The following is a 23,807-nucleotide window of genomic DNA, read 5'->3' as shown; positions in this document are numbered from 1 at the left end:
TCTCCCAGAAGCCTCCGCCGCTTGTGCCTACGGCTAGGCATTCTGGGAAATGAAGTCTCGAGCTTTTAAAGGGCCAGCGCTCGCAATTAAATTGTCCAAAGTCAGAGAAGGCTGTAACAAAGTGGTTCCCATGTATTGTCGAAGGCTTTCATGGCCTGAATCACTGGGTTGTTGTAGGTTTTTCCGGGCTATATGGCCGTGTTCTAGAGGCATTCTCTCCTGACGTTTCGCCTGCATCTATGGCAAGCATCCTCAGAGGTAGTGAGGTCTGTTGGAACTAGGCAAAAAGGGTTTATATATCTTTGGAATGACCAGGGTGGGACAAAGGACTCTTGTCTGCTTGAGCTAGGTGTGAATGTTTCAGCTGACCACCTTGATTAGCATTTGATGGCCTGGCAGTGCCTGGAGCAATCTTTTGTTGAGAGGTGATTAGCTGTCCTTGTTTGTTTCCTCTCTGTTGTTGTGCTGTTCTAATTTTAGAGTTTTTAAATACTGGTAGCCAGATTTTGTTCATTTTCATGGTTCTCAACCTTCCTAATACATTTCCTCATGTTGTGGTGACCCTCCAGTCGTAATATTAGGAAAAGCAACAGTGTTTCCCAAGCAATGGCCTTCCAAGCAGTTTTGGACTTCATTTCCCAGAGTTCCTGATGATTGCCCAAAGAAGCGGAGGCTTCTGGGAGTTGAAGTCCAAAAGCCTGGAGGACCAACGGCTGCTTGAAGGCAAACCTTCGAGATCTGGAACTACAGGTGGCTAGAGAGGACTTACTATTTTGTGTCTTCCTCTACCTGGCTTGGCTTCTCCTCCAGGAAGTGTGTTTTTGGAAAACAGTTATACATATCAGAATATATATATATATATATATATATATATATAGAGAGAGAGAGAGAGAGAGAGAGAGAGAGAGAGAGAGAGAGATTTGGAGGAATAGGAGAAATATCTGAGCCGGAGTTCGTGGATTTAGATGGAAGAAACTGGAGGGATGCAGGTGAGTGAAGAAAACTGAGGAAAGGAAGGGGAGGAAAGGAAAGGGGAAAGGAAAAAGAAAGGAAAGGGGAAATTAAAAAGAAAGGGAAAGGAAGGGGAAAGGAAAAAGGGAGGGGAAAGGAAAGGGGAAATTAAAAAGGAAGGGAAAGGGAAAGCAAGGGGGAAAGGAAAGGGAAAGGAAGGGGGAAAGGGAAAAGACAAGGGAAAGGAAAGGAAAAAGGGAAGGGAAAGAAAAGAGGAAATTAACAAGGAAGGGAAAGGAAGGGGAAAGGAAAGGGAAAGGAAGGGGGAAAGGGAAAAGACAAAGGAAAGGGAAGGGAAAGAAAAGAGGAAATTAACAAGAAAGGGAAAGGGAAAGGAAGGGGGAAAGGGAAAGGAAAGGGAAGGGAAAGAAAAGAGGAAATTAAAAAGGAAGGGAAAGGGAAAAGAAGGGGAAAAGGGAAAAGACAAGAGAAAGGAAAGGAAAAGGGAAGGGAAAGAAAAGAGGAAATTAAAAAGGAAGGGAAAGGGAAAAGAAGGGGGAAAGGAAAGGGAAAAGGAAATGGGAAAGGGAAAAGGTAAGGAAAAAGACAAGGGAAAGAAAAAGGGAAAGGGAAAAGAAAAAAGTAAGGGAAAAGGAAAGGATACAGACAAGGGAAAGGAAAGGAAAAGGGAAAGGATAGGGAAACGTTAAAGGAAAGGAAAGGGGAAAGGGTTCAAGTCTAATGGGAAATGCTGCCCCTCCTCCTTTGGGAGCAGGATGAGAAACAGCAGAGCTACTTCATCATAGATTCAACTTTGAATCCGGTTTCTGCCTCCTGCAGAATTCTGGGGTTTGTAGTTTAGTGGGGCTGTTAAAGCCTCCTCTCTAAACTACAAACTCCAGAATTCTGCAGGAAGCAGATACCGGATTCAAAGTGGATTCATTCCTTGTCTAGGTTCTCCAGTGCAAGTGTATGCTGGCTGAGTTGTTCATTTCTATAAGTTTCATTATTATCCATGTTTTCCTGTTTTTTCAGTAAATTTGGGAAGGTATCCTCCTTGGACACAAGGGTCAGAGTATACTATTTTTATCTTTTCATGATTAGTTATTCAATGTTCAGGTTCATTCCAGCCCTATGTCTATGCTTTGGTCACTCTTCCTCTTTAACATGTGAATGTCATGCAATATTCTTATTTTTTTTCCAGTTTTCCAGACAGAAAACTAAATGCAAATGTCTTGACTTCTGTGGTAAAGTCTAGCGTTTCCCACCATTTCAGGCTAGTACTGACCAAGGATGAAAATGGAGACTCGAGAAGACCTTCCAAGTCTTATACCAGGGCAGGTGTCACGGGAAGTGAGAGGGAGTTGCCATGTTGGTAGGATGGAGACATTCCTGCAAAGGAGACCAACAGAAGTGAAACAGGAACTCGACAAAGATTCGCTTCAGCAGTGGGAAACCCAATGGCAGGAGTTCTTAAAAAGCGTGGAAGGCCCTCACCCAAATTGGGGGGCCTCTCGGTCGAGGGAAGAGCCGTGGGACGATGCCAAAGCCTTCCTGGCCTCCTTTGAGCAAGTGGCACAAGCCTGCCGGTGGCCCAAGGAGGAGTGGGTGCCCCGGCTCCTTCCAGCATTGAGCGGAGAGGCCAAGCGGGCCTTCACTGGCCTGAAGGCCGAAAGCAGGGAGGATTATGGGAAAGTGAAGGCCGCCATCTTGCATGGAGACACCATGCGTCGGGAGGAGCAGCGGCAATGTTTCCGGCGTTTCCGCTACCGGGAGGCCGAGGGACCGAGAGGGGCTTACGGCCAGCTTCAGGAACTGTGTTGCCGGTGGCTGAAGGCTGAAAGGCATTCGAAGGAGCAGATCCTGGAGTTGTTGATCTTGGAGCAGTTCTTGGCCGTCCTGCCTCCAGAGATAGAGGCCTGGGTCAAGGAATGTGGTCCAGAGACTTGCTCCCAGGCAGTGGCCTTGGCAGAGGACTTCCTCCAGAAGCAGGGAGAGTCCAGGAGGCAGGCAAACCAGGTGAGAACCATTTACTGCGCTTGTATACCGCTCTTCTCAGCCCTTAGGCGACTCAGAGCGGTTATATAGGTGACTCAGAGTGTTGTGTAGCTCACACTGTTTTGATACTGTGGCTCAGGCCCTTTTCACACAGCTGAATAAAATCCCACATTTCTGCTTTGAACTGGCAGCATGGACTCAGATAACCCAGTTCAAAACAAATATTGTGGGATTTTCCGCCTTGATATTCTGGGTTATATGGCTGTGTGGAAGGCCTCTCACTATGGGCTGGGATTTGAAACAGTTGAAATGTTTCATTCTGACAGCTCTATTTTTTTTGGCTTTCCCCACATCTAGTATAGTCATTGAGCCAGAATAACTGAGGGCTTTTAATTTGGCTTCAACTCTAAAATATTCTAAAATATTGCTATATGTTCTTAGGTCCCAGACATCCCAAAGTGCTACTTAGTGTGAGGTTTCAAAAGATCTCCTTTCACTATCAAGCCAGGGTGGCACCATGGCTAAGTTTCGAGTGAGCAAAATAAGGTCGGTGTGTGGCCGTTTTTGAACCCTCTGAGGGATCCCATCCTTCTCCTTGGTTCAATAATGTCTTTGTCAAACAGCCCTGGAGAAAAAATGGCAAAATTGCCACCCAGACGCCAATGGGCATACTTATCTTTGAATTTTATAAAATCTTGGAACATAGTGGGTGTGAGAGGTGTCCTTCAAAATGGCTAATGCAACCCCCCATCAAGTGCCCAGTGAGCAAGTTCAGTGTAGGAATTTGGGGGTTTGGGTTCAAGTCCCTACTGGGCTATTAAGGTGATTGTGTGACAATCATTGTTTCTTGCCTTGTCCTACTTTACAAATATTTTGAGGACAGTGTAGAGCAGAGGAAGGCCATATTCATGAGATATACATTGGCTAACAAGTGATAAACATTATAGGTGCAATCTGAGGGAGAGGAGACGGTGGATTCCCCTGAAGGTGACCAAGCCCTGTTTGAGATGGAGCAGAAGAATATTAGTGTGGAAACCAAACAGGAAGATGACGGCGGGGATGTTGGACCCTTGGGTAAGAAGAATGGGCTGTTTCTGTCCTTGGATGTTGGGGATGTTCTTGCTAGACTAACCACAGCACTGTGGCTGCTTCTCCCCTGAGTAGGGCCTTCTCTAGACTGGGTTGTCGTAGGTATTTTCAGGCTATATGGCTATGTTCTAGAAGCATTCTCTCCTGACTATTTGCCTGCATCTATGACAGGCACCCTCAGAGTTTGGAAACAGACCTCACAACCTCTGAGGATGCCTGCCATAGATGCAGGAGAAATGTCAGGAGAGAATGCTTCTAGAACATGGCCATATAGCCCAAAAAAACCTACAGCAACCCAGTGATTCCAGCCTTGAAAGTCTTTGACAATACTTCTCTAGACCTTTGGATAGTCTAAATCAGAGGTTCCTAAACTAAGGCCTGTGGAGCAGATGGAATCCTCCATAGTAATTTCTCCGGCCCCACACTAAACCTTAGACTTAGGGTCGCCCTCAGTCTGAAACGAAGGCACACAACAACAACAACAATCCAAATCAGGCTCACACTTCTAATTGAAATACTGATAATTTTATGTTGGTTAAAATTGTTCTTTATTTAAAATAGTGCATTGTTCTTTGATGGTATTTGCACTACAAATAAGATATGGGCAATGTCAATAGGAATTTATTCATTTTTTTTTCAAAGTATAGTCCATCCCCTCCTGTCTGAGGGACCGTGAACTGGCCCTCTGCTTGAAAAGTTTGGTGATCCCTGGTCTAAGTGTAGGGGTCAGTTCTTTGCCGGAGGACATGCAGACCTGACAGAGCTGGAGTTGAAAGCTTTAGCTGTGAAAGGCCAATTTTTTCCATTCCATGGAGTAATTTAAGGCACGGTATACGTAGATCTCTAGCTGGAAATCCTCATCATCTTTGATCAGCTCTCCCCTGGATTCCTGTTTTGGCCATCGCATTTCAAAAAGAACATAGAACATGTTCATGGGAGGAGGACCAAAATGGTCAAAGGTCTTGAAACTATGCGCTGTGAGGAGAGACTTTGGGAGTCAGATACTCCCAAACTTTGAGAAGTACGAGAGTCAGCATGATAGCTGTTTTTCAGTACTTAAAAGTGATGTTATGTATGTATGTATGTATTTATATATTTCAGACATTTTTATCCTGTCCTTCTCTCCCCCAAAGGGAGACTCAGGGCAGCTTACAACTGGCAATGATTAGATTTGTGTGTGTGTGTTTCAGGAGCAACTTGAGAAACTGCAAGTCGCTTCTGTTGTGAGAGAATTGGCCATCTGCAAGGACATTGGGCTCTTATTCAAGATTCAGATTTTTTTTCAGATTATATAGTTTTTCAGACTATATAGTTGTCAGTAAAAAAAAAGGGGGGAGGGGGGGGGAGAAATATCCTAGCAAGCCAAGGGCAGAGGTTCAAAGGCTTGGAAGCAACCGTTGCGAAGACCTTGTGTCTTCCTCCTCCTTAGTCTTTCTGGGAAGTTTGTGACATTGAGAGAATGGGTTTTACTATTCCGTCTGTTTTGTTTCCAACAGATGATGAATGGAAAGGGAATGAGGGGCAATTGTGTGAGGATTCCTCAGAAAGAACAGAGTGTGAAGCATTGAAGGAGAATGTTTGGAGTCCAGGTGGGCCAGCGAGCAAAGACGGAAGTCACATGGAAGAGATGGAAGCCAAAGCCTTTCCATTTCAGGTGGGAGACTTCCACGAAATCTCAGTCCAACAAGAAAAAGAAAAGAAGGAGATTGCTCTCCCCAGTGTTAATTGGAGAATTCACCCTGAGGATGAACCAGAATTAATGTTTGCAAAGACCTTCAGTCAGAGTGGAAACCTCACTGAATGTGAAACGCTTTATGAAGGGACGAATTCGTACATATACCTGAATCGAAGTATTTCTACAGATGAGAGACAGCATGCATGTTCAGATCTGGGCAAGATGAAGGATCCAAGGGTCCAAAAAGGGGAGAAGCTATATAAATGTTTGGAGTGTGGGAAATGCTTTGGTCGGAGTGCACACCTGACTTCACACCAGATAATCCACACCGGGGAGAAGCCATATCAGTGCTTGGAGTGTGGGAAAAGTTTCGTCCAGAGCGCCCACCTCACATCACACCAAATCATCCACACGGGAGAGAAGCCGTACCAATGCTCCGAATGTGGGAAAAGCTTCAACAAGAGCACCAACTTCCTTCGGCATCAGAAGATCCACAAGGGAGAGAAACCACACCGCTGCCCGGATTGCAGCAAAAGCTTCGCAGACAAGCCGAGCCTCATTCAACACCAAAGAGTGCACACGGGGGAGAAACCCTATAAATGTACAGAGTGTGGGAAGAGTTTCAGCCACCGAGGAAGCCTTAACGCCCATCAACGCATGCACACAGGGGAGAGGCCGTATACTTGCTCTGAATGTGGCAAGAGCTTCCGTGACCAGTCAAGTCTTATCAGACATAAGAGAATTCACACCGGAGAGAAACCGTACACCTGTTCAGAGTGCGGGAAGAGCTTCAGTCAAAGTACCAATCTGACTTTACATCAGAGAATCCACGCCGAGGGGAAGCTGTCACATGGACCTCAGCACGTGCTGGATGCCGGCATGGCTGTGTTAGTCTATTCACCCAATCCAACAAACAGTCTAGTGACATCTTAAAAATAAATATACCTTGTATACTTATGAATAGGTCTAGTCAAAAAATCAGACCAAATATCCTGGATTGACTTATCTATCCACAGGTCAGTGTAAGTCAGTGTTTCTCAACCTGGGGCTGGGGGTCAGGACCCCAAGAGGGGGAGGTTGCGAGGAGGGTTTCAGAGGGGTCGCCAAAGGCCATCAGAAAACATATATTTCTGATGGTCTTAGGAACCATTAATATAATATATTGTAGATATATATATCTTGTAAGCCGCTCCGAGTCCCCTTCAGGGTGAGAAGGGTGGCATATAAATGCCGTAAATACATCTATATAAATAAAAATGTAATGTTCATTTGTGGGATTAACATAACTCAAAAAACACAGGATGAATTGATGCCAAATTTGGACACGACACCTATCAGATCAACAAATGACAATCACTCATAAAAGCACTGAAAAACATAGCGGAAGGGACTTAAAAAGCCAAAAAAGCAAAAAGACGCTACAGTGCATGTGCAAAAACGACTCCCCCAGCAAACAAAACACACAACAACATATCCATACTCTCTTTCGGACTACAGCTCCCAGCATCCCCTAGACTAGGCCCTTGAGGAGAGGAGGATGAGCCAAAAGCAGTGCTTCAAAGCTCTTTTCTCCTTGGATTTCTTTGAGAACATCCCAATTCCTGCATATTTCCAATTTCCTATTCCTGAACTGCGACTCCCAGCAATCCTCCAGATAGATAGATTAGATATAGATAGGTAGATGGATCAGGAGGACTGCTGGGAGTTGCAGTCCAAGAATAGGTAGAGAAGGAAGAAAGGGGAGAAAGAGGAAGGGAAAGAAAGGGGGGAAGGGAAGAGGAAGGAAGGAAGGAAAGAAAGAAAAGAAAGAGAAGGAAGGAAGGAAAAAGGGAGGGAAGTAAGGAAAGAGAGAGAGAGAGAAAGGAAGAAAAGAAGGAAAGAGGGAGGGAAGGCTGACCACAGTAACGCGTGGTGGGTACAGCTAGTAAATAAATAAACAAACCCATTTGATAGAGAAGCCTGAAGATCTCTCTGCTTGTCCTTCTCTTCCTTTTTGGAAACAGACGGCCAATCCTCCCAAAAAACCTCCTCCTTTTGTGATTGTAGGTGAACTATAAATCCCAGCAACTACAAATGTCAAGGTCTATTTTCCCCAAACTCCACCAGTGTTCAAAATTGGGCATATTGAGTAGTCGTGCCAAGTTTGGTCCAGATCCATCATTGTTTGAGTCCACAGTGCTCTCTGGATGTAGGTGAACTACAACTCCCCAATTCAAGGTTAGTGCCCACCAAACCCTTCCAGTATTTTCTGTTGTCCGTGGGAGTTCTGTGTGCCAAGTTTGGTTCAATTCCATTGTTGGTGGAGTTCAGAATGCTCTTTAATTGTAGGTGAACTATAAATCCCAGCAGCTACACCTCCCAAATGACAAAATCAACCCACCCCCCAACCCCACCAGTATTCAAATTTTGGCGTATCTGGTATTTGTGCCAAATTTGGTCCAATAAATGAAAATGCCTCCTGCATATCAGATATTTACATTATGATTCATAGCAGTATCAAAATGACAGATATGAAGTAGCAACAAAAATAATGTTATGGTTGGGGGTCACCACCACATGAGGAGCTGTATTAAGGGGTCGCAGTATTAGGAAGGTCGAGAAACACTGATGTAAGTACTGTACCCTAATTCTTATTAAAAGGGAACCGTCTCCTCTGCTTAGAGTGTCAAAAGGCATCCATCATTTTGGCTCCAAAACATGCCAACGACTTATATATTAACTTGACTTATATATGAGTATATACAGTATCCTTCTTGTGCACATAAGATGCCTTAGGGTCCAACTACACTTTGGAATTAATGCAGTTTAACAGCATGGTTCAATGATATGGAGCCTTGGGATTTGTAGTTTGGTGAGGCAACAGACTCTGACAGAGGTGGCTAGGGGCCATGTAAAACTACAGCTCCCATTATTCCATAGCCATGAGCCAAAATGGGGTCAAACAGTATTAATTCTACAGTGTGGGTGCACCCATAGCCTCCAGTCCCTTTTGTCAAATGCACACCTGTGGTACTACAGCTCTTATTTTAAGGGCCCCCCTTTGCCATTACAAGATAATTATAAATAGATTGGAATATTTCAAGCAGTTGCTTCATTCTCTTCAGAACGTCCAATCTAATTTTTGTTCCTATGTGTTCCTTCCTTAACTGTATGTTTTAGTGCAGTGTTTCTCAACCTGGGGGTCGGGACCCCTGTGGAGGTCGCGAGGGGGTGTCAGAGGGGTCACCAAAGACCATCAGAAAACATAGTATTTTCTGTTGGTCATGGAAGTTCTGTGTGGAAAGTTTGGTCCAATTCTATCGGTGGGGTTCAGAATGCTATTTCGTTGTGGGTGAACTATAAATCCCAACAACTATAACTCCCAAATGGCAAGGTCTATTTTCTCCAAACTCACATTTGACCATATTGAGTATTTGTGCCAAGTTTGATCCAGATCCATCATTGCTCGAGTCCATAGTGTTCTCTGGATGTAGGTGAACTACAACTCCCAAACTCAAGGTCAATTTCCAGTATTTTTTTGTTGGTCATGGGAGTTCTATGTGCCAAGTTTGGTTCAATTCCATCGTTGGTGGAGTTCAGAATGCTCTTTGATTGTATGTAAACTATAAATCCCAGCAACTACAACTCCCAAATGATAAAATCACGCCCCCCTCCCCTCACCCCACCAGTATTTAAATTTGGGTGTATTGGGTATTTGTGCCAAATTTGGTCCAGTGAATGAAAATACATTTTGCATATCAGATATTTACATGATGATTCATAACAGTAGCAAAATGACAGTTATGAAGTAGCAACGCAAATAATGTTATGGTTGGGGTCACCACAACGTGAGGAATTGCATTAAGGGGTCACAGAATTAGGAAGGTTGAGAAACACTGTTTTAGTGGGATGCTTTGCGTATTTTAGTTGCAACTGTATTCTTGTATGTCAAGGATTTCTGTAAAAAAATAAAATGATATTGAAATGTGTGTGAAAAAGGGCCCCAGTTGAAGGGTATTCAGAAATATTTATTTACTGTATTGATATACCACCCTTCTCAACCCGCAGGCGACTCAAGGCGGTTTACAGAGGCAACCATTCAATACCCAACAACACCATAAAATGCATACAGTAACATATAATATAAAACCATAACAAACACCAATCGTTAGCGTTTCCTGTCCAGTCTCATCATCCAGTCCTTCCATTTTCCTATGTCTGTTACACTGCATTTGCAAACGCTTGCTCAAAAAGGCAAGTCTTGACTTTTTTCCGGAATGTTAAAAGGCAGGGGGCCGATCTAATGTCGCTAGGAAGGGCGTTCCATAGCCGAGGGGCCACCACTGAGAAGGCCCTGTCTCTCGTCCCTGCCAAACGTACTTGTGACAAAGGCGGTAACGAGAGTATTTATTTATTTATTTAGTTACAGCTTTTATATTTTGCTCTTCTCACCCCGCAGGGGACTCAGGGTGGATTACAGTGTACACATATATGGCAAACATTCAATGTCAATTTTTGACATACAAACATATACAGACTTTTTTTCTGGCCGCCAGGGGAACTGTCACTTTCATCGTCCATCTGCGACGGTGATGAAGCACTTCCGCATTCCCTCATGCTTCCCCGCTGGAATGCTTTGCTGGAGGAGATTCCATCTGAACATGAGGAAGAACTTCCTGACTGTGAGAGCCATTCAGCAGTGGAACTCTCTGCCCCGGAGTGTGGTGGAGGCTCCTTCTTTGGAAGCTTTTAAACAGGGGCTGGATGGCCATCTGTCTGGGGTGCTTTGAATGCAATATTCCTGCTTCTTGGCAGGGGGTTGGACTGGATGGCCCATGAGGTCTCTTCAAACTCTTTGATTCTATGATTCTATGAGTCTTCTTTATGGCCTCATAAATCAGTTAATTTAGCCTCCCCACACTTTAAGGTGGTACCTTATTTTCCTACTTGACAGATGCAACTGTCTTTCGGGTTGCAAAGGTCGACAACAGGCTACACACAATTGGTTGGAAACCCACTCCAACCCAGGCTGGCTTCGAACTAATGACTCCCCAGACGATCTTTAATGTTTAAAAAGTTTTTTTCCAGCCTGGAGAGGAGACAAGTATAAGAGGGTTTCCTCTGACCTTAAGTCCAGTCGTGTCCGACTCTGAGGGTTGGTGCTCATCTCCATTTCTAAGCCGAAGAGACGGCGTTGTCCATAGACACCTCCAAGGTCATGTGGCCAGCATGACTGCATGGAGTGCCATTACTGTTGATCTACTCACATTTGCATGTTTTTGAAGTGCTAGGTTGGCAGAAGCTGGGGCTGACAGCGGGAGCTCATGCTGCTCCCTGGATTCGAACCTTCAACCTTTTGGTCAGCAAGTTCGGCAGCTCAGCGGTTTAACCCACTGCGCCACTGAAGGCTCCCAAGTGTAAGAACATGGAAAAATATAAGGATCTCAGCTGCCTGGCTTCAGCAAAAAGGAAAAGGAGAGAACGAGAGAGGATAAAAATATAATTTTGCAGAGAAAGGAGAGAAAAAAAAACCTTTAGTTATAGTAAGGTCTATGAGCAGGACTATAAAATGAGTAAAACATACTGAAAAGTGTGGGGGAATATATAGGAACCTGAAACTTGCAGATGTTCCCTCAGGCCATGGAAAAATAATTCCTTTCTTGTTGGTATTTGGGAACCTTTCGCAGGTTACTTGGGAAGCTATCCACCTTTTCCAAAACAAAGGGATTTGAGGAGAGCAAAACAGTTTTATTTAGCAGACAGTTTTAAAAATTGATGTACAATCTAATTGAAGCAACAATTCTGATTGAACCTCATAAAGGTGAAAACGTACCACTTCCATGAATACCACTCATTCCGATCGACATGGTGTTCGAGTTCAAACGACTATCAATAAAGAGATGTTGACAAGCTGGAATGTGTACAGAGGAGGGCGGCTACCGTGATCAAGGCTGTGGAGAACAAGCCCTATGAGGAGTGGCTAAAGGAGCTGGGCGTGTTTAACCTGAAGAAGAGAAGGCTGAGAGGAGACATGATAGCCATGTATAAATATGTGCGAGGAAGCCACAGGGAGGAGGGAGCAAGCTTGTTTTCTGCTGCCCTGGAGACTAGGACATGAAACAATGGCTTCAAACTACAAGAGAGGAGATTCCATCTGAACATGAGGAAGAACTTCCTGACTGTGAGAGCCGTTCAGCAGTGGAACTCTCTGCCCCGGAGTGTGGTGGAGGCTCCTTCTTTGGAAGCTTTTAAACAGAGGCTGGATGGCCATCTGTCAGGGGTGATTTGAATGCAATATTCCTGCTTCTTGGCAGAATGGGGTTGGACTGGATAGCCCATGAGGTCTCTTCCAACTCTATGATTCTATGAAAGAGCAGGGGCAAGTGTGCCACTTCAATTCAGAAAACAGTTGCTTCTTTCGTGGGCAAACCATCTGATCTTTATGTTTATGCAGAAAACAGACAAACCAAAAATGTAGACAATCCACTAACTTTACAATACAAAAATTGGTAAAAAAAAAACCCACCATTTTTCCTTCCTTCCTTTCCTTTCAATTCACAACGACAAAAAAAATCGTCACAGTAACGCAAGGCAGGGTATTGAATTGAATAATGTGTTTAATAATAATAATGTTCTGGTACAGCTGTACTAGGAGCTCCAATTTTGTTTGCTTTACATTAAATGTTTGGTTGCAGTCCTAGGTTTCAGGGACTCTGCAGATAGGTGGCTTCTTTTGGTTGCAGTTATAGGGCAAGCCACCTGTCCATCATCATTAGGTTTTGGTCCCGCCCCTTGCTCAGGGCAATTGGGAAGGGAAGGGAGCAATTTTTTAGTTAGTCTCAGCAAGGTTAGCTATGTACAGGACGTATGTAAAGCTTCCCCTGTACAAAAGCTTCAACCTTTAAGAATTTCCAGGGAAGCATCCCCACAACTTTAAGAATTTCCAGGGTTACAGAAATTCCAACAGAAACAGAAGGAAAAGAGTCTCCAAAGACTTTCCGGGGGAGAACAGCCCTAAAGATCAAAGAACTCCAGCTGAAGAGACGACAGGCCTTGCTGGTAGGTCCACTTGGTGCTTTGAGATGCAGTTCAACCCGGTAGTGGTGCCCACATCAGTTAGGTTTAAGTTTACAGTTAGCCTGGGAGAAGTTAAAAAGGGGATTTTCCTTTAAAGAAGAAGTTATTGAAGACAGTTGCCTGTCCTTCGTGGACAAGATTGGGAATTCACTAGTTACCTAAAAGCTTGGAATCATTTACTTAACTTTACTGAAGACAAGAGAAGTTTCTGTTTGATTATTCATTAATAAAAGACTTTGGAGGAGAGCAATGTCCAGTCTCGATAAAATAGTAAAGAGTAGAGACATCAGACTGGCAACAAAGATCCGCCTAGTCCAAGCCATGGTATTCCCTGTAGCAACCTACGGATGTGAGAGCTGGACCATAGGGAAGGCTGAGCGAAGGAAGAGAGATGCTTTTGAGCTGTGGTGCTGGAGGAAAGTTCTGAGAGTGCCTTGGATTGCGAGAAGATCCAACCAGTCCATCCTCCAGGAAATAAAGCCCGACTGCTCATTAGAGGGAAGGATACTAGAGACAAAGTTGAAGTACTTTGGCCACATCATGAGGAGACAGGAAAGCCTAGAGAAGACAATTATGCTGGGGAAAGTGGAAGGAAAAAGGAAGAGGGGCCGACCAAGGGCAAAATTGATGGATGGCATCCTTGAAGTGACTGGACTGACCTTGAAGGAGCTGGGGGTGGTGACGGCCGACAGGGAGCTCTGGCGTGGGCTGGTCGGAGACGACTGAACGAATGAACAACAACAAAAGACTTTGTTGTACTTCTCAAGCTATCTAAAGACTGTTTGTGGTGGAAACCTCTGAGAACTTCTCTTTGGGCCCCCTGGCTTCCCGTTGGGCAAAGGTTGCACGTCCTGTTTTAAAGACAACTATTTACAGGCCCAACGCACATCAGAACAAATAATAATAATAATAATAATAATAATAATAATCTTTATTTATACCATCTCCCCGATGGGGATTCGGAGTGGCTTACGAGGCCAAGCCCAAACAACAAATTACAACAGAGTAATACCGAGAACGCAAACCAAAAATGCAAACAATAAACAACATCATAATTACATAAAACATGTGAATACATAACAATATAAAATTACGATAAGCACAAACACAATGACAATGGGTGGGCTACATGTAATGATTAAAAGAAAAACTAATTAAAAACTAGGGCAAGATAGAAAAAAAGCAGGTTATTTGTGGAGGGCTCATTATTTACTAGGTGAATCTTTGCTGCTATACTTTTATTTACTTTCATATCCATTCCATATCAGACTGAGCCACAGCGAAGCATGGCTGGGTTTCACTAGTAGTGTATAAAATGTTTTTAAAATGATTTTTACATTGTCAGTTCAATATCCAGGTTTTCTTTCTGTCCGTTCTTTATCAAATGTGTGCTGCTAAAATTGCCTGTAGATTGAGGATGTCCCCCTGAATAGCTAATAGCTTTCTTGGGCAAAGAAGGTGGTTTCCCTCTGCACTAAAGCCTCCTTGTTGGTCTCCCTCCCAAGTGCAAACCATGGCTGACCCTGCTTAGCTTTCAAGATTAGAACAACTGCCTTCAGGATATTTAATATTAAGATGCACTGAGTGCCTTCCATTCACTTGTGGGTTTATGTGGCCCCATGAATTACAAGGGGTCTTCTTAGGGAAGGTGTAATTGAGAGGTGGTTTTGCCAGTTTCTCCTCTGAAATAGAGCCCGGGACACTTGGGGTGTGTTGCTGGTCTCCCATCCAAGAACCGACCCTGTTTCACTTCTAGGGTTAGATGGGATCTGGTGCTTTAGGATATTAGTATTTTTTTAAATGGTTGAAAAGTTGTTTCTGAGGTGAATCTATCGTTGAGTTTCCAGGCATTTCCCTTGAGTTTCCTGGCCCTGCCTTTTACAAGGCAGTGACTTGCCCAAGGTCACAGAGTTATCACAGCTGAGTGGAGATTTGAACCCTGGCCCTTCAGTCTCACTTCTGAAATCCTGCCCAAATATTCACTCCCAACACATTTGTCCCAGCTGTCCCATTTAACATTTTAGCATTTTGAGGATCACACACTTCTTACCCTAGACTTACAGCAAGAGCTTTGGAGTTAATGTGGTGAGGGACTTGGGTCTGAATCCCTGCTCAGCCCCTGATGCTCGGCTCAGCAGAAAGAACTAAACTAAAGCAGGTGGAGGCATTCACACTAAAGAACATTTGCACACGTTGGGGGGGGGGGGGAGCAGGTGGATCTCCAGTTTCTCAGTATAGATGTGAGAAGCTGAGACTTCAGAAAAGTGACAAGAACTACAAATCACTGGGTTGTTGTAGGTTTTTTCGGGCTATATGGCCATGTTCTAGAGGCATTTTCTCCTGATGTTTCGCCTGCATCTATGACAAGCATCCTCACTACCTCTGTGGATGCTTGCCATAGATGCAGGCGAAACGTCAGGAGAAAATGCCTCTAGAACATGGCCATATAGCACGAAAAAACCTACAACAACCCAGAGATTCCAGCCATGAAAGCCTTTGACAATACAACTACAAATCAACTCATTTGAAATGTGACACTGGTTTTGGGTATACTACAGACTTGCTCTTGGAGACATGAGCCCAAAGGCAAATCCAGCGTCAACTATCACTAGAAGTCCAAAAGGCTATCGTGGATTTTTAAAATTATACATGACTATATAGAGGAAGGTTTCCCAAACTAAGTCCTGGGGGATGGATGCAGCCCTTCGAGGTCAGTTACCCAGCCCCTGCCCTAAACTTTAGTCTCAATCTGAAATAACTTGAAGGTAAACAACGACAATCCTAATGAACTTGACTTTCTCATCAGTCCAAGGCAGGTCCACACTTCCCATTGAAATACTGGTAAGTTTATGTTGATGAAAATTGTTCTTCATTTTAAATATTGTTCTTTCATGTTTTTTGTCCACCACAAATAAGATATATGCAGTGTCTGTAAGATTTTCAAACCATAGATCCGTCTCCCAACAGTCTGAGGGACCGTGAACCCAGCCCTTTGCTTTAAAAGTTTGTGGATGCCTGATAAAGGGTATTTATTTTTAAGATGCCATCAGACTGTTTGTTGAATTGGGAGAAAACACTAAGACAGCCACGCCAGCATTCAGCAAATGTTGAGTTTGGTGTGACTGCTTCTCTCGGCGTGGATTCTCTGATGTAAAGTCAGGTTGGTACTTTGACTGAAGCCCTTCCCACACTCTGAACATGTGTACGGTTTCTCTCCGGTGTGGATTCTCTTATGCCTGACAAGGCTGGACTGGTCACGGAAGTTCTTGCCACATTCAGAGCAGGTGTACGGCTTCTCCCCTGTGTGCATCCGTTGATGGACCCTAAGGTTTCCTCGGTAGCTGAAACTCTTTCCACACTCCGTACATATATAGGGCTTCTCCCCTGTGTGTACTTTTTGGTGTTGAATGAGGCTCGGCTTGTCGGCAAAACTTTTGTCGCAATCCAGGCAGTGGTATGGTTTCTCCCCTCTGTGAATCTTTTGATGCTTCAGCAAGTGGGCGCTCTGGATGAAGCTTTTCCCACATTCGGAGCACTGGTATGGCTTCTCCCCGGTGTGGATGATCTGGTGTGAAATAAGGTGTGTACTCCGACCAAAGCATTTCCCACACTCCAGACATTTAAACAGCTTCTCCCTTTGCTGGGTCCTTGGATGCTGCATCTTACCAAGATCTGGATTCATGCACTGCCTCTCATCTGCAGAAATACTTTGATTCAGGTATATGTTGGAACTTGTCCCTTCATAAAGCATTTCACATTCAGTGATGTTTTCACTCTCACTGAAGGTCTTTGCAAACATTAAATCTGATTCATCCTCAGGGCGAATTCTCCAATGAACAATGGGGAAAGAAATTCCCTTTTTTTCTTTCTCACTTTTCTGATGGACTGAGACTCTGTGGAAGTCTCCCTCTTGAAATGGGAAGGATTTGGCTTCCGGGTCTTCTGTGTGGCTTTCGTCTTGGCTCGTTGGCCCATCTTGGCTCCATTCATTCTCCTCCAGTGCTTCACACTCTGTTCTTTCTGAGGAATCCTCACTTAGTTGCCCCTCATTCTCGGTTTCCCATTCATCATCTGTTGGAAATAAAGCAGAAAGCAATGACTGGAAAGGGAATTCGACGAACGAGACTGTTTTATTGTTTTAATGATTCTTTTATTGCTTGTGGGTGTACTTTTTAAACTTGTTTTATGTCTAATTGTAGTGTATAATTGCAATTGTTTGTACTGGCATTGAATTTTGCCATTACTTATGTGTAAGCCACTTTGAGTCCCCCTCGGGGTGAGAAAAATGGTATACAAATACTGTAAATAAATAAATACATAATTGTTTTTAGGTGCCTCTCCACAGCATATATATGCATGCAAGATCACTACTGACCAAAAGTTCATGAGTTAGCTTCTGACCAATTTGTGTAGCTTCGACCTTTGCAGCCCGAAAGACAATTGCATCTGTCAAGTAGGAAATTTAGGTACTGCTTATGCAATGAAGCTAATTTCCAACGCCATAAAAAAATCACCAGCAAGCATGTGAAGAATGAGGAAATACTTCATCAGTGTCACAAATGGACAGTGAAATGACAGCTCCCCTGGTGGCCAGAATACCCTCATGAAAAAAGCTGGTATGTTAAATAGCTTCTGTGTGTCTCTCTATATATGTTGTGTGTCTATGGCATTGAATGTTTGCCATGTATATGTACATTGTAATCCGCCCTGAGTCCCCTGCAGGGTGAGAAGGGCGGAATATAAATACTGTAAATAAATAAATAAGTCTCACATTGCCACCAAAAAGGTTTAGGGGGAATAAGACAAATCTGATAATCAAATTATTCCCTATTTTTTTCCATTTCTTTGTGTTCCTCGCCCAGCATCCATTTCTGTGTTTCAAGAAGCTTCATGTTTATTTATTCAGATTATTTCCCTTATACAGCTCCTTCATCAGGTATAACAACACTCATTGACCCACACACAACATAGATTATGTAAAGGGTACAATACTTTGTCACAAACTAAGAGGGCAACGGTGCCCACACAACATCTTAGGAAATGTGGTGTCTCCCCCATGACCTACAATATTAGAAGTTTTTAATGGCTTCCAGAAGAACAGAAATCATATGTCCGATTACACTTACTTACACTTAAAGGAAAATTATCTCTCTGGGCATTTGCTAGACCTTCCAGTGTGAGTTTATGGTATGTTTTCCTTGGATGTTCTTGAACTTCGATGGGCAGAACTGGATACAATAATCCAGGGGAGGACTGACCAGCAATGATGAGGATTTCCAGGCCAAGGCTCTGCTTATGTAGTCCCTTAACTTATCCCAAGAAAGGGGAAACTTTGGCTTTCCAGATACTACAAATTCCAATCTCCTCTTGCAAAGCAGGGAGCCCCATTTACCTGGCAGACCCTTGGGCTTAGACTATAAAAGGAAGAAAGGAAGGTCCTATTCAGGGGAGAAGCAGCCACAGTGCTGTGGTTAGTCAAGGAAGGTATGACCCAACGTCTAAAGCCACAAACAGCCCACTCTTCTTACCCAAGGGTCCAGCATCCCTGTCGTAATCTTCCTCTTTGGTCTCCACACTAAGCAGCTTCTTCTCCATCTCAGGTAGGACTTCAGGGGAACCCACTGTCTCCTCTTCCTCTAACAGCACCTAAAATATTTATCACCTGTTACCCAAATGTGTATCTCATGTATATGGCTTTCCTCGACTCTACAGAGCCTTCAAAATATTTGTGAGGACAGCTTCAGGGGAACCCACCATCTCCTCTTCCTCTAACGGCACCTAAAATATGTATCACTTGTTACCCAAATGTATACACCACGTATATGGCTTTCTTCTGCTCTACACAGTCCCCAAAGTATTTGTGAGGTAGGTCGGGGCCAGAGAAAATAACTAGCCAATGGTCACACAATACATTTTATAGTCCAAAAGGGACTTGAATCCAGATCTTGCAAGTCACAATCCCACATTAAACCTGCTGCCTGAGCATTTGATGGGGATTGCATTTGCCCTTTGCCAACCACTCCTCAACCCCACTGTATTTCAACCTTTTCTTAAATTAAAAACTCGATTCCCCTCATCTCCTTCTAGGAGATTGTGGGGTAATTTTGCCATGTTTTTCTCCTTCCATGGCTGTTTTAGGGACAAAAGAGCGCTTTTCAAAATTACAAAGCAAACCAAGAGTTAACTATTGGGGCACAGAGGATGCCGGGAGATCTAAGAAGGCTCGAAAACAGCCCCGTACACGCGAGATTTTACTTACTCCAGACCTAAACACACTGCTACCTTGGCTTGATAAATTGAGAAGCCCTGTTGGCACCTTGCACAAAGCAACCCCTTGAGAAGCCTAGAACCCAATGAATGGTCCTCACCTGGTTTGCCTGCCTCCTAGCCAACAAAACATTAGAGTTGAGAGAATGAAAATTTTGAGCTGGTTCAAATCCTAAGCCAGGGGTCCACAAACTTTTAAAACAGAGGGCCAGGTCACAGTCCCTCAAACTATTGGAGGGCTGGATAATACTTTGAAAAAAAACATGAATGAATTGCTATGCACACTGCACATATCTTATTTGTAGTGCAAAAACACTTTAAAACAATATAATAATTAAAATGAAGAACAATTTTAACAAATATAAACTTATTAGTATTTCAATGGGAAGTGTGACCTGCTTTTAGCTGATGAGATAGGATTGTTGTTGTTGTTTTTGTGTGCTTTCAAGACTTAGGTTGACCCTGAGCGAGGGCTGTGTAAATGACCTTGGAGAGCCATATTCAGCCCTTGGGCCTTAGTTTGAGGACCTCTGTCCTAGGCCATTCTAAGGGCCCTTCCACACAGCCATATAACCCTGAATATCAAGGCAGAAAAATCCCACAATATCTGTTTTGAACTGGGTTATCTTGAGTCCACACTGCCATATATTCCAGTTCAAAGAAGAAAATGTGGGATTGTATTCAGCTGTGTGGAAAGGGCCTGAACCACAGCATCAAGATAGTGTGAGCTACACAACACTGAGACAATGAATGGTCCTCACCTGGTTTCCCTGCCTCCTGGCATCTTCCTGCTTCTGGAGGAAGTCCTCTGCCAAGGCCACTGCATGGGAGCAAGTCTCTGGACCACATTCCTTGACCCAGGCCTCTATCTCTGGAGGCAGGACGGCCAAGAACTGCTCCAAGATCAGTAGCTCCAGGATCTGCTCCTTCGAATGCCTTTCAGCTTTCAGCCACCTGCAACACAGTTCCTGAAGCTGGCCGTAAGCTCCTCTCGGCCCCTCGGACTCCTGGTAATGGAAACACCGGAAACACTGCCGCAGCTCCTCCTGCTTCATGGCATCCCCGTGTAAGATGGCGGCCTTCACTTTCCCATAATCCTCCCTACCTTCGGCCTCCAGGCTGGTGAAGGCCCGCTTGGCCTCTCCGCTCAATGCGGGCAGGAGCCGGGGCACCCACTCTTCCTTGGGCCATCGGCAAGCTTGGGCCACTTGCTCAAAGGAGGCCAGGAAGGCTTTGGCATCGTCCCAAGGCTCCTCCCTCAACTGAGACATCCCCCAGTTTGGGTGAGGGCCTTCTATGCTCTTCAGGGAGTCCTGCCATTGGGTTTCCCACTGGTGAAGCGAATCTTTGTTGGACTCCTGCTTCATATCCATTGGTCTCCTTTGCAAGGCTGCCTCTGCAATCTCAACGGGGCAGCTCCCCCTCACTTCCCTTGACACCTGGCCTGGTATATGTCTTGGAAGGTCTTCTCGGGTCTCCATTTTCATCCTTAGATAATAGCCTGAAACTGTGGGAAATGCTAGACTCTACCGCAGCAGTCTAGGCTTTTTGTCTAGAAAACTAGAAGAATAAAAAGAAGATTACACAACATTCGTATTTTAAAGGGGAAGAGTTACGAAAGCAAATATGCACGAGTAGAATGGAACTGGCCACTGAACAAGAAACAATGAAAAGGTAAAAACAGTATCTAGTCTCGGGGTCGCACTAAGTCTGAAATGACTTGAAGACACAACAACAACAACAACCACAACCCTTATTCACTTGACTATCAGGCAAAAGAAGGCTCACATTTCCCATTGAAATACTGTTATGTTTATGTTGGATAAAATTGTTCTTCATTTTAAATATTGTGATGTTCATTCATGTGTTTTTTGCCCCTTAAAGAAGACATATGAACACAAAGGATAAGATGGAAGTCAAACATCCTTCTTTTCCCCCCTTTTTCCCTCTTCTTCTTTCCCCGCCCCCCTTTTTCTTCTCCCTACTTTCTTTTTTCATACTTTTCTTTTTTGTCATTTCAATTTTAATACTATACTGGAGTTTTTTTGTTTAATAAAAATTAATTTTAAAAAGAAGAAGACGTGTGCCATGTTCATACAAATGCATTTATTATCTCTCTTTTCCTCCCATAATTGGGAGCCATAGCAGATCACAACTTTAAAAAGCAAGCAAACTAAAAGTAAAATGGAGTTAAATTGGCCACAATAATTGAGGATGCATCCACGCTGGTGAATGAATGCAGTTTGGTGCCCTTTTAACTGCTAGGACTTAATGCTATAGGAGGGCCTTCTCTGTGGTGGCCCCTGGGTTCTGGAACTCACACCCCAGAGATATAAGGCAAGCCCCCACCCTGGCAATCTTCAGGAAGAGCTTGAAAACTTGGCTGTTCCAGTGTGCCTGGAACTAGTAATTAATAATAATAATAATAATAATAATAATAATCGCTTGACTTGACCAAATGCTGCAAAAATGTGTTCAGAAACACTTTATTTTTACCTTCTAGTGCAGGGTTCCTCAAACGTTTTAAACAGAGGGCCAGGTCACAGACCCTCAAACTGTTGGAGGGCCGGATTATAATTTGAAAAAAAATGAATTCCTATGCACACTGCACATATCTTAGTTGTAGTGCAAAGAACACTAAAAACAATACAATAACTAAAATGAAGAATAATTCTAACAAATATAAACGTATTAGTATTTCAATGGGAAGTGTGGGCCTGCTTTTGGCTGATGAGATAGCATTGCTGTTGTTGTTGTCTGTTTTCAAGTTGTTTCAGATTAGGTTGACGCTGAGAGAGGGCCGGGTAAATGACCTTGGAGGGCCGTATTCGGGCCCCGGGCCTTAGTTTGAGGACCCCTGTTCCAGTGCAATCAACCCTACTTCGTCCTTTGGCTTCCCTGTCCAGATACATTACATTGCTCTCTCACCCAGTGTTTTTAAATTTTTAATTTATTGAAACCGGCCCTGCCAACTGTGATTAATTTTTGTGTTTTAAATGTTGTGATTCTATATTGCTGATGTGTTATTTATACTGGTTCTTGTACTTTATTTTATTTATATTTTACTGCTGTGTTTTGTTATATAACAAAACACAGCAGTAAAATATAAATAAAATAAAGTAAATATGAATAAAGTAAATATAAATAAAATAAAATATAAATAAAATAAAGTTTTGTTATATGGAGCCCCTGGTAGGGCAGTGGGCTAAAGCACTGAGCTGCTGAGCTTGTTGATCAAAAGGTCGCAGGTTCGATTCTGGGGAGCAGCGTGAGCTTCCCCTGTCAGCCCTAGCTTCTGCCAACCTAGCAGTTTGAAAACATGCAAATGTGAGTAGATCAATAGGTACCGCTCCGGCGGGAAGGTAACGGCGCTCCATGAAGTCATGCCGGCCACATGACCTTGTAGGTGTCTACGGACAACGCCGGCTCTTCGGCTTAGAAATGGAGATGAGCACCACACCCCAGAGTCAGACATGACTGGACTTAATGTCAGGGGACTACCTTTACCTACCTTTGTTATATATTGCTTTACTGTATTGCTGGGCTTGGCCTTATGTAAGCCGCCCCGAGTCCCCTTGGGGAGATGTGGCGGGGTATAAATAAAGTTTTATTATTAATTATTAGGAACAGGTCAGCTGTAGTTTGGTGGGGTGCCAGCACTCATTGGCAGAGAAGGGAAAAGACCTTGTGAAACTGCAATTCCCAGGACGACCCAGCATGGAGGCAGGGCACTGCCAGGGGTGTGAACTGCATTCCTTCTCCAGTGGAGATGCATCCCAAAACACTCCAGTTGCAACCCTCTTGCTCTTCCCCATCCTGCTCCCAATTTCCCTTCCTCTCTTTTCCTTCCTCTGCCTTCACTCACCTTCATCCATCCAGTTTCTTCCATCTAAATCCAGGAACTCCTGCTTTTCCTCCAAAATCCTCCAAGACAGAAAAGCCAAAGGCAGGAGTTGCCCAAGAAGCCTCTTTTGGAGGAGAAGCCCAACCAGGAAGAGGAGGACACAGCCCACATCCGGGCAAAACAAAACACTCCAGGAAGTCCTCTCTAGCCACCTGTAGTTCCAGATCTCGACGGTTTGCCTTCAAGCAGCCGTTGGTCCTCCAGGCTTTTGGACTTCAACTCCCAGAAGCCTCTGCTTCCTTGGACAAGGAAGAAGAATTCTGGAAACTGAAGTCCAAAACTGCCTGGAAGAGCAGAGCCTGGGAAACACTGTGGTTTTTAAAGCTAGGAGGAATTGCTTTTCCCAAAGGGGAAGAGTTTCCTCTGACAATGTTTTAATAAAGCAATTTTTTCCATCTTACCCATAAGAAGAAGTGCTAACAAGCAGTGTTGTTTAAATTAACATATTTATTCCAGGGCCTTCTCAGTGGTGGCCCCCCGGCTGTGGAACGCCCTTCCCACAGATATTAGACTAGCACCATCTCTAATGGTCTTCCGCAAAAAAGTAAAGACCTGGTTATTTGTGCAGGCGTTCGAATAATTAGTGCAAGACTGGTAATGACATAGGAATGGAACAATGGATGACGAATCTGGATCATGTTTTTAGTGACGAGACGCCAGTGAATGGTTATCATAGTAATTGTGTATTAATTGTGTATTAGATTAGGGTATTAATTGTTTATATTGGTGTTTGAATTCTGCTGTGTCCTGTGTCTTGTGAACCGCTGTGAGTCGCCTTCGGGCTGAGAACAGCGGTATAGAAGCAAAGTAAATAAATAAATAAATAAACTAGCCGTCCCCTGCCATGCGTTGCTGTGGCCCAGTCTG

The 23,807-nt window shown here is 43.9% G+C and overlaps 2 protein-coding genes across 3 annotated transcripts in view; one reads left to right on the top strand and one right to left on the bottom strand.

Annotated features, from left to right (window-relative positions):
• The first annotated feature begins 77 nt into the window (after positions 1 to 77).
• LOC132765961 (zinc finger protein 208-like) overlaps positions 78 to 23,807 on the top strand; it is a 68,714-nt gene continuing 44,984 nt past the window's right edge. The window contains exons 1-6 of the mRNA XM_067463920.1: positions 78 to 989; positions 2,156 to 2,970; positions 3,897 to 4,023; positions 5,535 to 6,643; positions 19,980 to 20,102; positions 20,155 to 20,319. Of these exons, the coding sequence (XP_067320021.1) occupies positions 2,245 to 2,970; positions 3,897 to 4,023; positions 5,535 to 6,643; positions 19,980 to 20,102; positions 20,155 to 20,319 (2,250 nt within the window). The 5' untranslated portion in view covers positions 78 to 989; positions 2,156 to 2,244. The remainder of the gene's footprint in view (positions 990 to 2,155; positions 2,971 to 3,896; positions 4,024 to 5,534; positions 6,644 to 19,979; positions 20,103 to 20,154; positions 20,320 to 23,807) is intronic.
• On the bottom strand, positions 13,683 to 23,110 carry LOC137094731 (zinc finger and SCAN domain-containing protein 21-like). 2 transcript variants are annotated; one of them, XM_067465311.1, is made up of 4 exons: positions 22,902 to 23,110; positions 19,798 to 20,588; positions 18,298 to 18,415; positions 13,683 to 16,840 (listed from the first exon to the last, which is right to left on the bottom strand). In XM_067465311.1, the coding sequence occupies exons 2-4, from the start codon at positions 20,521 to 20,523 to the stop codon at positions 15,867 to 15,869; spliced, it is 1,818 nt and encodes a 605-aa protein (XP_067321412.1). In that variant the 5' UTR covers positions 20,524 to 20,588; positions 22,902 to 23,110; the 3' UTR covers positions 13,683 to 15,866. The 2 variants fall into 2 exon arrangements, with proteins under 2 accessions (XP_067321412.1, XP_067321411.1); XM_067465310.1 differs by having other exon boundaries at positions 19,798 to 20,596; positions 22,902 to 23,109.

The sequence above is a fragment of the Anolis sagrei genome, chromosome 2 (genome assembly GCF_037176765.1).
Source record: "Anolis sagrei isolate rAnoSag1 chromosome 2, rAnoSag1.mat, whole genome shotgun sequence".
NCBI lineage: Eukaryota > Metazoa > Chordata > Lepidosauria > Squamata > Dactyloidae > Anolis > Anolis sagrei.
This window is presented reverse-complemented; position numbering and strand designations above follow the sequence as displayed.

Coding starts and splice junctions, on each gene's coding strand:
- LOC137094731 (XM_067465311.1), bottom strand. CDS start 20,523: ATGAAAATGGAGACCCGAGAAGACCTTCCAAGACATATACCAGGCCAG. Junction 18,416..19,797: donor CCAGGAGGCAGGGAAACCAG/GTGAGGACCATT, acceptor TAAATATTTTAG/GTGCTGTTAGAGGAAGAGGA. Junction 16,841..18,297: donor CAGGGATGCTGGACCCTTGG/GTAAGAAGAGTG, acceptor TATTTCCAACAG/ATGATGAATGGGAAACCGAG.